Below are 17292 nucleotides of genomic sequence, written 5' to 3' on the forward strand. Positions count from 1 at the left end.
AGTTTCATTTCAGTTATTGTATTGTTCATCACTGTTTGTTTGTTCTTTAATTCTTCTAGATCTTTGTTCAACATTTCTTGCATCTTCTCAATCTTTGCCTCCATTCTTTTTCCAAGGTCCTGGATCATCTTCACTGTCATTATTCTGAATTCTTTTTCTGGAAGGTTGCCTGTCTCCACTTCATTTAGTTGTTTTTCTGGGGTTTTATCTTGTTCCTTCGTCTGGTACATAGCCCTCTGCCTTTTCATCTTGTCTATCTTTCTGTGAATGTGGTTTTTGTTCTACAGGGTGGAGGATTGTAGTTCTACTTGCTTCTGCTGTCTGCCCTCTGGTGGATGAGGCTATCTAAGAGGCTTGTGCAAGTTTCCTGATGGGAGGACTGGTGGTGGGTAGAGCTGGCTGTTGCTCTGGTGGATAGAGCTCAGTAAAACTTTAATCTGTTTGTCTGCTGATAGGTGGGGCTGGCTTCCCTCCCTGTTGGTTGTTTGGCCTGAGGTGACCCAACACTGGAGCCTACCCAGGCTCTTTGGTGGGGCTAATGGCAGACTCTAGGAGGGCCCATGCCAAGGAGTGCTTCCCAGAACTTTTGCTGCCAGTGTCCTTGTCCTCACGGAGAGACACAGCCACCCCCCGCCTCTGCAGGAGATCCTCCAACACTAGCAAGTAGGTCTTGTTCAGTCTCCTATGGGGTCACTGATCCTTCCCCTGGGTCCTGATGTGCACACCACTTTGTGTGTTCACTCCAAGAGTGGAGTCTCTGTTTCCCCCAGTCCTATCAAAGTCCTGCAATCAAATCCCGCTAGTCTTCAAAGTCTGATTCTCTAGGAATTCCTCCTCCCATTGCCAGACCCCCAGGTTGGGAAGCCTGACATGGGGCTCAGAACCTTCACTCCAGTGGGTGGACTTCTGTGGTATAAGTGTTCTCCAGTTTGTGAGTCACCCACCCAGCGGTTATGGGATTTGATTTTATTGTGATTGCGCCCCTCCTACCTTCTCATTGTGGCTTCTCCTTTGTCTTTGGATGTGGGGTATCTTTTTTGGTGAGTTCCAGTGTCTTCCTGTTGGTGATTGTTAGCAGTTAGTTGTGATTCTGGTGTTCCTGCAAGAGGGAGTGAGAGCATGTCCTTGTACTCCGCCATCTTGAACCAATCTCATTAAATGCTTTTTCCGTATCTATGAGATGATTGTACGTTTTTCTAATTTGCATACTTTATACTTTATTTGGTTTTTGTGTGTTTATAAAAATACATAATGGATTCATAAATGCATTATTACTTTCATAAAATCAGTGATGGTATATTCTCTTTCATTTGTATTTTACCATATATCTCAATACAGTACTCTTCAGAGAATAGGCACAATAAATATTCTATGAGCTAACAGCTAAATTTTTTGATCCTGGCCATAACTTTTAGCATCTGGAAACCCTAAATCTCTAGGCTGGGAACATGTTTCATTGGGTTTCACAGTGACTCTCTTCTTAGGCCTAGTATTTTGCTGTGAAATTTTCTAGAATTTTATAATTTCTGGATGGCTTACGTAACTATATAAAAATTTACTTTTAGGTTTAGTGATCTACCCCTGGACTTTTTGTCAATTATGACATACTATAGTTGTGAATAATATGCCTATTTGGGAGAAATAAATTATGAACTACACATATATGTAGAGGAAATGATATGATGCTTGGGATTTTTGTAAAAATAAAACAGAAGGGGAGTGGTTAGAGGTATAGAGAAAACAAGATTGGCCATGAGTTCATAATGGTTGAAGCTGGAAAATGGGTACATTTTACCTACTTTTGTACGTTTAAAATATTCCATTAAAAAGTGTAATATAATACAAAAATCATGTAAAGCATATATGTACAGATTTATAGGTAATTATAACTTAATAACTACCTAGATTAACAGTTAGAATTTTGCAGTATTCCAGAAGCCACCCATGTGCCTCTTTCCAACCGTAACCTTCTCCCTTCTTTATTGGGAACTATTATCCTGACATTTCTTGCTTTTCTTTATAGTTACCACCTATGTATGCATCCTTAAATAATATAGTTTAGTTTTGCCCATGGTAAGTTTATATGGAAGATATCATATTACATGTATTTTTGGGTTTTTATTCTTTCGTCATTATGAAATTCATCCATATTTTGCATATAGTCCTAGTTTATTATAGCATAGCACTCCAATATATGAATATGCCATCAATTCTACTGTAAATGGACATTTGTGTTGTTTCCAGTTGCCATGTTTTCTTTGATCCAGCCCATTTTATTTTCCATATCTGTTAATTACATCCCTGAAAAACTGGATGATGGCCTTTGAGAATGAGAAAACATCTTTTCTCCCTTCTCAGGTGCCATCAGCTCTATCAACTCTCTATTTGGTATATTTGTAACCAAAATCCAAGACTACTGAGTATAGTCTTTAAACTAACTAATTAATATCCTCATTTCCTTTAAACTTTGAAAATTTTAAGCTCAATCCACTGAATACTGGAGACAAGAAAAATAGGGTAGACTTGAGAGAGAGGGAAATGAAGAAAAAGTCTCCTTAAGGAAGAATAAAAGGAATATGAGGCCTTTTGGTGGAGGGTGGAGATGAGGTGAGGAGGAAGGTAGAGGCAACATTAAAGATGGATTGTGAGGGACTTCCCTGATGGTCCCGCGGTTAAGACTCCTGCTTCCAGTGCAGGGTGTGTGGGTTCAATCCCTGGTCAGAGAACTAAGATCCCACATGCCATGCGAGATGGCCAAAAAATTTAAAAAAAGAATTAAAAAAAAAATGGATTGTGAAATTAAGTCATAGTTACCCAAAGTTGGTAGATATGTTTCACTTTCCATAAAACTTATCACAACATAACTTGCCAGGTTTTATTCCATACTACTTTGCTCAATTTTAAAAAATTATCCCAGTGTCTGGGTATTAGGAATTTGTATAAATTCCAATATCTTGGAATGTTGGTAACAGCAGGGCACAATGTTTCTCTCCTGGATTATTTTGACTCAAATCAAAAAATTTCTTCTATTTATTTTCCTGAAGATTGAATTAGAATTTTCAGTGAGGCATCAGTAATGGCACAAGCAGGTATTGATATTAGTTAGCTACACAAATTGTCACATGATACAGATTTGTTTTTAAACCAAGAGATGAGTTGGATTTGATGATAATTTTTTTTAATAGTTACTGAGGGAAATTTCACCTTGTGACATGTCCAGATATTGATGCTATAAATGTCATCGTATTGGATATTTACTGGTAGATTTGTCAATTCCTTAATGAAAGGACAGGTGAAAAAAGATTCGTGCGATAATGGATAAAATTTTAGTCACTTAACAAAAAGAAATGAATTTACATTTATATCATATAATTAAGAATTTCACCATAATACTGTACTATAAAATCACAGCTGAATTTGAAAATTCTAAGCATTTTTGTTTTAAATCCTTTTGTTTAAGTTTGTAGGAAAATTTTTCAGTCTTGCTTCAGAAATAATGCTTTTGCCTCAGTGGGCTCATTTTCCTATGGTGCGTTTGGATTGTGAAGATTTGAAGACAGGCCTAACAAACAAAGCAAAAGCCTTCGCAAACATATTACTAAATGACATAGCTTCAAAACATAGGAAAGAAAATGAAAGGTAAGTAGAATTAGTTGCCAAACTCAGAATTATAGGGCTAAAAGAAATAGTTTGCTAGTGACAATTCTTTTTTAAAAATAAAAGATTAAAATATAAGTACTTACAAGTTTTTCTCCATAGCTACCTCCTAAGAGGGTTTCTTTATAGTCCTGTTGGTTTGGTTTCTTTTCGTTTGATACTGTTTGAGACTAGTTTTGACGCAACCCAGGATTTTTTGAAAAAAGAAATTGACATACACCAGCTTTTGGATACAGGTTGCATGGTAATGAAAAAACCATAGACTTTCAGTGATATTGGGAAGATCTGGGATCATTCCTGACCACGGTATTTACTTATTGTGTCACCTAGTTTATTTTTTGCATCTGTAAAATGGAGACAGTAATACCTAGTTGGCAGGATAGCTATAGATTGGATTCATGAACTAGTGGCCTCCTAGCTGAATGTGAATGTGAATTTTATTTTGTTTAAACAAATTTTGAATTTGCTATCAACATTTCAAAATTAGGAGTTTTCACACGCACACAAACACACACACATACGCACACACACACACTCTCTCTCTCCAGATCTCTTACTTTTCTTGAAAAAGTGGGAAGACCATGCCACATTAGGCCTATAGTGGTAAATGGAGTTGAGAAGAAACTTTCCCTTTGACAGGGAGAATGACCTCTGGTTTGTTCATCCAGTGCTCAAGCAACTGATCCTCCAAATAATTTAACTTATTTGTTACCTGTCTGGCTCCAGAGGACTTTTAGTTTGCAACTTCTATAAGGATTAAAACTAATATTTATATAAATCACCTAGCACAGTGCCTGGAACATAGTACTCAAGAAATGTTAGCCATTATGTTTATTTTCCCAGAAGCAATGTAAGAGAATTATGTGCCTTGGAATCAGAGAGACCTGGATTTGAATCCGGTCTCTGCCATGAACTAGTTCCGTGACTCTAGGCAAGTTACTTAATTTCCCTGAGCCTCAATTTCCTGCGGTGCCAACTATGAAAAATAATACCTTCCTTGCAGGACTAATGTTAGGATCACAGATAACATTTGTAAAGTATCTAGCACCATGCTTGGCATAGAAGAGGCACCCAATAAAGGGAGCTATCACATCAATAAATATTTTTAAAAGAATAAAAAATATATGACTCTCAGAAAGTTAAGTATTGGTCAGCTGTACTTTGTACAACATTATACTACAAAAAGATGTTGAAGATGGTAAAGTATTAAGACTCTTCATTTCTAACAATCCCTTTGAGTAAGAGCAGTGACAATACCATAGTTAATTTAAAAATTTTTTAAGTTTGACATGACTTTTTTGGCATTTATTTTTGTAATATCTGTCACTTTTCTGGGAAATTCTTTCAACAAAATAACTGTCTTATTATAAACCCATGACATAAGAGCAGCTGAAAAGTCCATTTTCCTCTGCCTCATTCATTCTTTGATTCTTTCCGGTTTAAGTTCCATACTTGAGATAGGTAACATCAAAAGGAGGAAATATGTGCCACTATGTTAAGCACAATTTATTAAATAAATTAATAATTATTAAAGAACAATTTTCTTACTTCATAGTTTGGTTTAGTATCTTCTTGGGCCACCTTGCTCTCAATAATCTTGTTTGCCTCCTTTTCTTTTCTTTTCTTTCTTTCTTTCGTTCTTTTTTTTGTTTGTTTTTGGCCGTGCCACGTGGCATGTGGGATCTTAGTTCCCTGACCAGGGATCGAACCCATGCCCCCGCAGTCGAAGCACGGAGTCCTAACTACTGGACCGCCAGGGAATTCCGGACTCCTTTTCTTTTGCTGTAATGTCACTCCCCAAGGGACTCAGATTCTGCTCTAATAAGAAGAAAGCACCCACAGTAGGATCATCTGTCTTTTTTGCATTATCAACATTAATGCATCCTCCTAAAATTTTGATAATCAAGAATTAACTGTCAAGCCCTACATTATCTGATTCCTGCTCATCTCTACAATTTCATGTTATGTCCTCTCCTTTGTATTCACACTGCCCTGCTTGCCATTCCTAAACTATGCGAAGCTTATTGCTACCTCAGGCTTTAATCCTTGCTATTTTTTCTTCCTTGGAAGCTTTTTTCCTGATATTTGAATGACTCATTTTTTCCTTCTCTCATCTTGAATATCACCTCTCTAGAGAGTTATTTCCTGGCCACTTTATATAAAATACTGGCCCCTTCTCTATACTCCATCATTCTTTATCCCTTTACTTTGCTTTTTTTTTTTTTCTTCATAGCACTTTTTACTACCTAACATTGTGTTATATATTTATGTGCTCTTGTCTCTCTCATCAACTTGAATGTAAGCTTTATGATGGTAGGGACTTATCTATTTGCTGTTATATCTCCAGTGCTTAGAACTTTGCTTAGCACATTGTAGGTACTCAATTATTTATTAGATGAATGAATAAGTATAATTACTCACATAATATAAATGAAATACCTGCACGAGCTAAAATTGATTTTTAAAATCACTTACCTCTTTTGTACTTCGTTTTTGCAAGGGTTTTTTCTGATATTTCTAATAATGGCATGACAGTACTGATACTGCAAAGCACAAGGAAAAATATTCTATGAAATATACCTTCAGTTGAATAATGGCTATAGGGTATCTAGGTTCATACTTACATACATATATATTCTGAAAGAATCATAGGTTTTTAAATGTATACAGAGGTTTGATCTTTTTACTTACCACATTTCACAAGGGACACTAATAATAATAATAATTAAGCTGATGATTATACTAAAAATTATAGTTATAGTTACCAGTAATTGAGAGTGTACTATGTGCTAAGCTCTTTTACATTCATTATTCATTATTGTATTACAACAATCCTGCAAGATGAATGTTAATAACTTCATTTTACAAATATGGAAGCTAAACCTATGAGATTTACATAAGTTCTCAAAGCTAGTAGCAGCTGAGGCAGGATTTAGACGTACGGCTGCTTGATGCAAAGCATGCTCTATGTCACACAGAAAATGTTACCTTAATTTTATAGATTTTATAGATGTATGATGTATCCTGAGTTATGTCAGATAAGTTATGCTTAAATATTTTAAGATATCTTAGTGAATTAACCAATTTTCTTAGGATCACAGCTCCTATTTTATAGTAATCATAATAAAATTTATTTAGTGTGATATAGCATTAATTACTCTAACTATAATAAAGCAGGGTATTATGTCAGTATTTGCAGTGAATTTGAAGCAATTAAAGAGCATGCATTAAAAGTCCCTGAGACAACAGAAGAGATGATGGAGCTCATATCTTATGTAGAAAAAGCCCGGACTGTAAGAATTCATGAGTTGGTTTCACGGATCAAGGTAAGAATTTTTAAATTTACATATTTTAAAATATTTTTTTCATTGTGAAATATGATAAACATATTGGAAGTGTATAAAACATATAGTTAAACAAAGTTATAAAGTGAACACCTATGTTGCCACCACCAAGGTCAAGAAATAGGATATTGCCAGCACCCTAGAAACCCTCTGTGTATGACTATCTGACCATAACTACTTCCCTTCCTTTACCTCCTAGAGGTGTTGACTTGGTTTCTACAGTAATCTTTTTTATTTTTCTTTAGTTCCACCATGTGTGCATCCTTAACAAAGGTTTAAAAAAATATTTTCTTTTATAGTTTCTACATTTAGTAGTATATATGCTTATGCTTTCCCCACCACAAGGTTATATACCTATTCACCTATATTGTACTCTAATTTTTGTTTAAAAATGTGAAATATAGGGACTTCCCTGGCGATCCAGTGGTTAAGACACCACGCTTCCACCGCAGGGGGCATGGGTTTGATCCCTGGTTGGGGAACTAAGATGTCACATGCCGGACAGCACGGCCGAAAGGAAAAAAAAAAAAGTAAAATACAACACACACCAAAAATTGCATAAAACATAAATTGTACAATTTAAAATGTTATAAAGTAAACATCCAGTAATTATCATCCAGGGAAAGAAATAGAACCTTGTCAACACCCTAGAAGCTTATTACAATCTCCTGTCTTTTTCTGGATGTGAACACTATCCTGACTTTTATAGTAGTCATTTCCTGCTCTTCTTTGTAGTTTTACCATCTAAATATGCATTCCTAATCAATATAGCTAATTTTTGTTTCATTTTGATCTTTATATAAATAGAATCATACTATTTCTATTCTTTTGTGTCTTGTCAACATTATGTTAGTAATGTCATTGTTCCTTAACTTTCATTTATTTTCATTGATGTCTGGTATTCATATTATATAACCATAGAATAATTTATTATTTTAATTTTACTGTTCTGGATAGTTGGGTTGTTTCTACTTTTGCTACTAAAAACAATGCTTCTGGGAACATTTCTGTATGTGTACGCTGGTGCGTATATTCATGCATTTCTTCCAGGTGTTGTAAGATATACTTATTTTCACCTTTACTAGCTAAGGCAAAACTCTTTTCTAAAGTAGTTCCAATTTTATACTCCTATCAGCAGTGTTTAAGAGTCCTGTTGTTTTATATCCTTATCCATACCTGCTATTGTGAGATATTTAAAATTTTGCCAGTCTGGTGGGTAGAGGTTACTGTATTTTTAATTTGCATTTTCCTGAAAACAAATGAACAGAACACTTTTCATATGCTTATTGATCGTTTGGAGCTCCTCTTTTGTGAAATACTAGTATTTGTTTTTTAAAAAAATTAAAAGAAAATTGTATTTTTAAATTCTTATTTATCTATTTATTTATATTTAAAATTGAAGTATAGTTGATGTACAATATTATATAAGCTACAGGTGTACAATATAGTGATGCACAATTTTTAAAGGTTATGTTCCATTTATAGTTATTATAAAATATTGTCTCTATTCCCTGTGTTGTACAATATATCCTTGTGGCTTATTTTATGCATAATAGTTTGTATCTCTTAATCCCATACCCCTATAATGCCTCTCCCCCTCCCCCCTCCCCACTGGTAACCACTGGTTTGTTCTCTAAATCTGTGAGTCTGTTCCTTTTTTTGTTATATTCACTAGTTTGTTGTATTTTTTAGATTCCACATATAAGTGATATCATTCAGTATTTTTCTTTCTCTATCTGGCTTTCTTTCTCTCTATTTCACTTAGCATAATACTCTCCAAGTCCATCCATATTGTTACAAATGGGAAAATTTCATTCTTTTTTATGGCTGTGTAGTATTTCACTCCAGTACATGTCTTTTACCCATTTTTCTTTTGGGTTGTGTATCCTTTTCTAATTGATTTATAGTAGTTTTTTTAAAAATTGTGATAAGATATACATAACATAAAGTTTACCATCTTTACCATTTTTAAGTGTATAGTTCAGTGTAGTAGTTTTTTTTTTTTTTAATAAATTTATTTATTTATTTATCTATCCTTGGCTGTGTTGGGTCTACGTTTCTGTGCGAGGGCTTTCTCTAGTTGTGGCAAGTGGGGGCCACTCTTCATCGCGCTGCGCGGGCCTCTCACTATTGCGGCCTCTCCTGTTGCGGAGCACAGGCTCCAGACGCGCAGGCTCAGTAGCCGTGGCTCACGGGCCCAGCCGCTCTGCGGCATGCGGGATCTTCCCAGACCAGGGCTCGAACCCATGTCCCCTGCATTGGCAGGCAGATTCTCAACCACTGCGCCACCAGGGAAGCCCCCAGTGTAGTAGTTTTGAATATATTATTGATAAATATCCTTTCCTTCACTCTGTAATTTATTTCAGTTTTTAATGGTGTTTTGATGAATGGCAGTTCTTAATTTTAATGTAGTCAAATGGAGCAATTTTTTTTTTTTTTTTTTTTTTTTTTACAGCTAGTGCTTTCTGTGTCTTGTTTAAGAAATCCTTTTCTACCCAGGGTCATCAAGATTTTTTTCTTGTGTCCTTTTCTGGAAGCTGTTTAGTTTTGCCTTTCAGGTTTAGATTTTCAGTCTTCCTGAATTTTATTTCTGTGAATGATGTGAGGTCCTATTTAATTACTTTTTCATATGCATGAGCAGTTACATATTTATTGAAGAGACTATACTTTCCACACTGCTCTGCAGTGCCATCTCTATTATATATCGTGTCCCTATATGTGCAGATCTGTTTTAAGACATTCTATTCTGTTTTATTGGCCTTTTGTCTATCCTTGTATCAATACCACACTGACTTAATTACAACAGCTTAATTGTAATAGCAATAATAATTCTTGATACCCGGTAGAGCATGTCCTCCCACTCTATTCTTCATCAAGTTTCTTGTTTGTTCTTGGCTATTAGTATTTTCATATAAATTTTAGAATTAGATGATCACAGCCCATAAAATAACGTTTTGGGATTTTCATTGAGATTGCATAAAATTGATAATAAATGTAGAGAATTAGCATCTTTCCAATATAAATTTTAGAATCAGTTTTTCACATTCCACAAAAATCTGTTGGAATTTTGATTAGAAATGCATTAAATAGATGGAGAGAATCGGTACATACACTGTGGAGTCTTCCAGTTCATCATATATCTTTTATTCATTTACCTCTTCTTTAACATCTCTTAATATTTTATAATTTTCTCTGTAGAGGTCATGCACATCTTTTGTTAGTTATATTTTCAGGTACTTGATAGCTTTTAATGTTATATTAAATTATATCTTAAATTTTTCATCTTATCTTAGTTACTTGAATACAAAAATACAATTAACTTATATTAATAGACTTTAACAAAAATAGTTTTAGATTTACAAAAAAACCTAGTAGATAGTACAGAGAGTCCCCATATTACACACACATCCTCACACACTCAATTTTCTCATTATTAACATCTTACACTAATATGGTACATTTGTTATAATTAATAAACCAATATTGATATATTATTAACTAACGTCCATAGTTTATTCAAATTTCCTTATTTTTTACTGAAAGCCCTTTTTCTATCTCAGGAACTCATCTGAGATACCACATTGTATCTAGTTGTCATGTCTCCTTAGGCTTCTCTTGGCTCTGAGAGTTTCTTAGACTTTCCTTGCTTTTGATGTTCTTGATAGTTTTGAGAAGTAGGAATTTGTCTGATATTTTTCTCATGATTAGAACGGGGTAGTCGGTTTTTTGGAGGAAAATCACAAAGGAAAAGTGCCATTTTCATCACATCATCTCAAGGATACATATTATCAACGTGGCATTTGATGTTGAGCTTGATCACCAGGCAGAAGTAGTGTTTATCATGTTTCTCCACTCTTTTCTCCCCCTTTCCATACTGTCTTCTTTGGAAGGAAGTCAATGTATGCATCCACACTTAAGTACCGGGGAGTTGTGCTTTCCTCCTTTAGAGTAGTGTAGCTACATTATTTATTTGGAATTATTCTGCATAGGAGACTTGTTTCTTCTCCCTTGCTTATTAATTTATTCAATCATTTATTTATATGAACTTATGGATATTTATTTTTTACTTTGACTATTATATATTATAAAATTTATTTTTATATGCAAAGTAATAGCTATCACTATATTTTTTCTTAATTAAAATTTTTTTATTTAAATATCTTAACTTTAAAATTTATATGTTTTTTTTTCTCTTTTTACTTTTAACAGTTTATCCAAAGATTCTTTTGGAATGTCTACATATACTATTTTATAACTAGTAGTTAATGACAGTTTTGGTTTTGTCCTTATCAAACATTACACATTTCCAAAACTTTATTTTCCTTGCTACAATGGACTGGTTAGGATCTTTAGTACAATGTTGAATAGAAGTCATCTTGTTCCCAGTCTCAAAGGGAAAGGCTTCAAGATTTCACTATTAAGTATGAAATTTGCTATAGTTTTTTTTTTTGTTTTTTGTTTTTGCTATAGGTTTTTTATAGGTTCCCTTATCAGATTAGTAAATTCTCTTCTATGGGGGGGTGGGGAGGATACATTGGGAGATTGGGATTGACATATGCACACTACTATATATAAAATAGATAACTAATAAGAACCTACTGTATAGCACAGGGAACTCTACTCAGTACTCTGTAATGACCTATATGGGAATGGGATCTAAACAAGAGTGGATATATGTATATGTATAACTGATTCACTTTGCTGTACAGCAGAAACTAACAAAATATTATAAATCAACTATACTCCAATAAAAATTAAGTGAAAAACATTACTGTGAATGCATGTAGAATTTTATCTTTTTTTTTTTTTGCATCTGTTGGGGTGATCTTATGCTTTTTCTCCTTTAATCTATTAATATAATTAATTACATGAATCAGGTTTTATTAGGTTAATTTCTACATGCAACATAATACATATATGATGCATTCTGCATATTATATATATTATATACATATACAGCAAATATGTAAGCTATAGAGGGTAAAGATATTCAACTTCTCTATTCAGGTAAATCTATTGGTTTTAAAGGTTTTTGTTTTGTTTTGTTTTGTTTTTGCCATTCACCCCTAAACTCTTTCTAGACAATTGCTGTATGCTAATGGTAGGCAAAAAAAGTGGTACTGTCACTGAAGATGCAAAACAAAATAAAAGATGCTAAAATCTTTGTCAACAAAGATTCAAAAATTAAATACATAAGAATAAAAAATGTAAAATCTTTTAAAAGAAAAAAATTTAAAGGGTTGCTGAACAAAAGCTGCATATTTGATCATCATTTTCAGTCATCTACATGGAGACTCAAGAGTACCTTTCTGTTAAGTCAACTGCAAGTGAAAACTTTAAAAAGCTTTATTTCTGGTATAAAAATCTGCAGTTTTGTGGTATGAAGCCAAATAAATAACCCTACAGTTATTAAAATACCCATGTGGTTTGGGTAATATGAAATATCAGTTAATAATCTGAGTCAGGTTGAAATTTGAAAGAGTATTAGAAATTGTTATTGGTTCTCTTTTTCATAATGCTTTAGATTTTCTATATGGTTTAATATATCTGGAGTTTCTTCTGTAGGAATCCAAACGCCGGCTGAGTTACTTTTTAGATGTATTTCTATTTCCTCCAGAAGACTTAGCTTTAAATTCAGCTGTCCTTATGTGGCCTTGGAAAATTAATCCCATCTTTGATGAAAATGATGAGGTGAATATATTTTTCAATATGTATTTTTGTATTATGATATTTTAAGCACAATGTTCATTTAATTTTCATACATACTTGCCATCTACCTTTAAAAAGTATCTTCATGTGTCAGTATGATTTTGGGGTTAGCAACATTTATGGCCCTGCAGGCTTAGGCTTAACCCACAGGTTGTAAAAAGTGGGACTGACATTAAAAAAGTCAGAACTATTTACAAATTAATAATAATAATTGTAAGCTCTGTGCTATTAAATCATTTAATACAAAAATCCCAGGTGCTCCTATTTTCCCCATTTCATAGATGAGAAAAATGAGTTTCAGAGAAGTTAAGTAACTTTCCCAGGAAGAAGTAGCAGATTCAGGATTTTATATAAGACTGAATATAGTTTCAGATTTTGAAAAAGTCCTAATGTAAACTAGTTTCTCCTAAATTGGGAAGTGAGATGCTATAGTAGTAATGAAAAGCATGGACTTCAGTTAGATAAGCCAGAGTTCTAATCCAGATTTTGACTTTTATGATTTTGTGACATTGGACATGCCTCTTAACCTCTATATGCTTAAATTTCTTCACCTCTGAAATGAGGACACTAATACTTGTGGTAATATAGGTAGAGTGTTTAATAAATCTTGACATAACAAGTGCTCAATATATGGTAGCTTTTATTATTTTCCCAGAATCTGTTAAATAGTTAAAGTATCTATTTAATAAATAAGAATTGTTACAGTCACTTCGGAGATATAGGAAAGTTTTTCTGTGTGGTTTTGTGGTTTATTATTCTTTTCATTTTTATATCAGTCAATGTTTTATTTTTGTACAATGTTTTATTTTTACTTCGCTGATTTTTTTGTTACTGTATAAAGCATTCGGATTTCTGATTTGATAATTCTTTGCTTTGTAACAAAATAGTTAACATGATTAATTTTTTTTTAAAGCTCCTTGAGAATGCTAAACATAAAAAAGAAAATGAGCTAATAGCAAAGAGAGAGAAACTGATTTTGGAAATAGAAAAGGAATCACGCCACATGGAAGAGTTTGCAGAATTTGCAGAACTGGACCACATGCAGCAGGTCTGATAAATATAGACAGTAGCTATGGCAAGCTGATAGATTAATACAGGACATGTTTCTATAATATAGAAAAACCTGTGCTTACTAAGGCAAACAGAGGCCTGACTCTTAGGCCTGGGACTGCTGCTAATTATGTAATCTTTTTTGTGATTTAGTTTTCTATTTGTAAGATAGACATAACCATACCTTTTGCTTTGTGTCATGGTAATGTTGTGAAGTTGATGTTTAAAGTTGCTATATATATGCAAAGACATAGCCTATGCAGTATTATATAATTTTATTTTTATAACATTTCTTGGGTATTTCTTGAAATAAAAAATTATTTGCTTTCAGTATGTGACAGATGTAAGACAACTACAAAAACGTATTCAGGAATCTGAAGAAGCAGTTCAATTTATTAATAAAGAAGAGGAACTTTTCAGATGGGAATTGACAAAATATCCTGAACTGGATAAATTAAAAGTTAACATTGAGCCCTATCAGAAGTTTTTTAATTTAGTTTTGAAGTGGCAACGAACAGAAAAACGGTAATTTCTGGTAATGTAATAAAAAATTAAGCAAAGATATAAAAAGATTTATAAAATGTACATTGATTTTTGTTGTTGTTGTTGGCTAGGTGTTTAAAAGTAGGATTTATCTGTCCATTTGAAAGAAAAACCAAATGTTATATAGAAGCATCAAATGTTGCTAAGGCGCCACCTAGCCTTACTAATATAATATCTAAAGTCTCACTTGGGTTTTCCAGAGTTGATTCATTTTTTAATGCAATTAATTCATTTGACTCATTCATTTGACACTAAGAATTAGAAGTATGGAGTCAAATCAGCATTTTATTTGGATACTGTTAGTTGTCCATTTACAGTCTGATTCATATTTTTGCACATGCAGCATAGCTGAAATTGTGGTTTTAGTATTGTCTGTCATCATTCTATCTGTGTGACTGAGAAAAACTGTTAATTGCTCTTGTTCTCAGTTGTTTCTATTATGAAATGAAGGGCCTAGCCTAAAGAATCTCTAAGGCCTTTTCACACACCAAAAGTCTCTGAGTTTAATATTTTTTTAAATTAAAATATTCTATTTTTTTCACTTAATTTTAATTCTGTTTTTAATCATTCTTCCTTAGTCTTTTTTTAAAATAAATTTATTTATTTATTTGTTTATTTTTGACTGTGTTGGGTCTTCATTGCTGCATGCGGGCTTTTTCTAATTGCGGCGAGCGGAGGCTACTCTTCGTTGTGATGTGCGGGCTTCTCATTGCGGTGGCTTCTCTTGTTGTGGAGCATGGGCTCTAGGCATGCGGGCTTCAGTAGTTGTGGCTCGTGGGCTCTAGAGCACAGACTCAGTAGTTGTGGCTTGCTGGCTCTAGAGCACAGACTCAGTAGTTGTGGCACACAGGCTTAATTGCTCCACGGCATGTGGGATCTTCCTGGACCAGGGGTCAAGCCCGTGTCCCCTGCATTGGCAGGCAGATTCCTAACCACTGCGCCACGAGGGAGGCCCCTCTGAGTTTAATATTACTTTTTCTTTCAATTCAGGTGGATGGATGGAGGGTGTTTGGACCTTAATGAGGAAAGCATGGAAGCTGATGTAGATGAATTTTCCCGAGAAATTTTTAAGACTCTGAAATTTTTCCAAACAAAGCAAAAGAAGGAATTACAAGAAAAAAGAAAGGCAGCAAAAAGACGATCTCTGGGAGAAGAGAAACTTGAAGAAGAACCAAAAGAGAATCCTACTATTACTATGTGCACTGCAGTAATGGAGCAGATAAAAGTTATTAAGGTATAAACACATTTAATGACATTTTTAAAAACCCTGGTAGAGTTGTTTGCATCAAGTGCTAATGAAGAGAAATGGAAAAACTGGAAAGCAAAACCAAAGCTGAATCCAGAAAACTTGATCTATTTCTCAATACATGCTTCATTCTTTCCTGATGATGTCATCGAAATCAATCCCTTCATAGAACAATCCTTAACAAATAGAAAAGACTGTAATGACCAGTTACAATGATTTGAAGAGGATAAAAAATTACTAGAATAAACAAGTTAGCCTATACTATGGGCAGCAACCCAGGGTACCAATTAGCTGAGAAAGGTTTGGAGTCACACTACCTAGGTTTATATCACAATTCTGTGCTTGGTAATCGCAATATGCCTCTTGTGCAAGATATTTAACTTCTCATACCTCAGTCACCTCATTTATAAATAGAGAATAATAACAGTTTTTGTGACAGTAAATAATACATCTAAGTTCCCAAGGCAGTACTGGCAGTGGTTCTAGTGGTAGTGCCAAGTTTCCACTGTCAGCATGCTCAGAGTGCAAACTCTGTTGTTCAACATTGTTCCTGTCTGTGTCTAGCACTCTCAGATATTCTATGAGCTGCCTGAAAAAATTTTTGAAGTAACTACTTAAAATTTTTTTCAATATTTAATAAATTCGCATGGTTTAAAAATATAAAAAGATATACCTGAACGGTCTCCTTGCTATGTTTCTCACCTGTTATTAGGTTATCAATGTTACTACTTTCTGTTGTATACTTCAGAGTTTTTTTACATGTATAACAATGTGAATATATATTCTAATCCTTCCATCTTTTTACATAAAAATAGCATACTGATAAAAAATAGCATATCGTTTATATTATTTCCCCCCTTTGTTTTAATTTATCTTGGAGACCTTTTCTTATTGTATATAGAGTTTTTTCATTCTTTTTTACACCTATAAATATTATATATTGGTGTAAAATTTCTGTGTGTGAAGGTGTGACTGTAACGTAAATTGCCAAAGAGTAAATTCCAGGTTAAAATCTACAGTTGAATTACCTTCAGTATGGGTTTTACCAGTATGTACTCTCACCAACCTTGACAACAGAATATCATCAAACTTGGGTGTTTGTTAATCTGCTAGAAGAATTTCATTTTTCTTATTACATAAAATGTTAAGCCTAAATTAATATATTTAAGGATATTTTGTATTTCTTTGCCTGTGAACTGTTTGGTCTTCTTGTCTATTTTTTAAATTGAATTAATGGTCTTTTCCTTACTGATTTCTAGTCCTAGAAACAGGACTAGGGAGATTAGGCTTTGTATGTTAATATTAATAGTATGTTAATATTTTATTGAAGATTTTTGAGATTATGTTCAGAAGTGATGTTGGTCTTAATTTTCTTTTCTTGTAATATCTTTGTCAGGTTTTGCTATCAGGATTATGTTGGCCTTATGAAACAGAAGGGAAGTTTTATCTCTATTTTCCAAAAGAGTTTTGTATAAAATTGTTTTTATCTCTTTCTTAAATATTTTAGAGAAGCGTTTGCCAGTGAAACCATTGACCTGGAGCTTCATGGGAGGGATTTTGAAAACAGTTTTAATTTTTAAAATAGATATAGGAATATTCAGATTTGTGTTAATTTTGTGTCAATTTTGGTAAATTGTATTTTTCAAGGAATTTTTCCATTTTCTAAAGTTGTTAAATTTATTGCCATAGAGTTGCTCATAATATTTATTTATTATCTTTTAATGTTGGTGGAATCTATAGGGA

At 33.5% G+C, this 17292-nt stretch overlaps 1 protein-coding gene across 1 annotated transcript in view; it reads left to right on the plus strand.

The window, feature by feature from the left end:
• DNAH12 (dynein axonemal heavy chain 12) overlaps positions 1-17292 on the plus strand; it is a 246848-nt gene that overhangs the window by 61174 nt on the left and 168382 nt on the right. Inside the window, exons 13-18 of the mRNA XM_028169151.2 lie at positions 3461-3639; positions 6848-6983; positions 12567-12692; positions 13624-13758; positions 14092-14285; positions 15294-15537. Coding sequence (XP_028024952.2) covers positions 3461-3639; positions 6848-6983; positions 12567-12692; positions 13624-13758; positions 14092-14285; positions 15294-15537 — 1014 coding nt within the window. The remainder of the gene's footprint in view (positions 1-3460; positions 3640-6847; positions 6984-12566; positions 12693-13623; positions 13759-14091; positions 14286-15293; positions 15538-17292) is intronic.

Source organism: Balaenoptera acutorostrata, chromosome 10 (assembly GCF_949987535.1).
Source record: "Balaenoptera acutorostrata chromosome 10, mBalAcu1.1, whole genome shotgun sequence".
In the NCBI taxonomy this organism is placed as follows: domain Eukaryota; kingdom Metazoa; phylum Chordata; class Mammalia; order Artiodactyla; family Balaenopteridae; genus Balaenoptera; species Balaenoptera acutorostrata.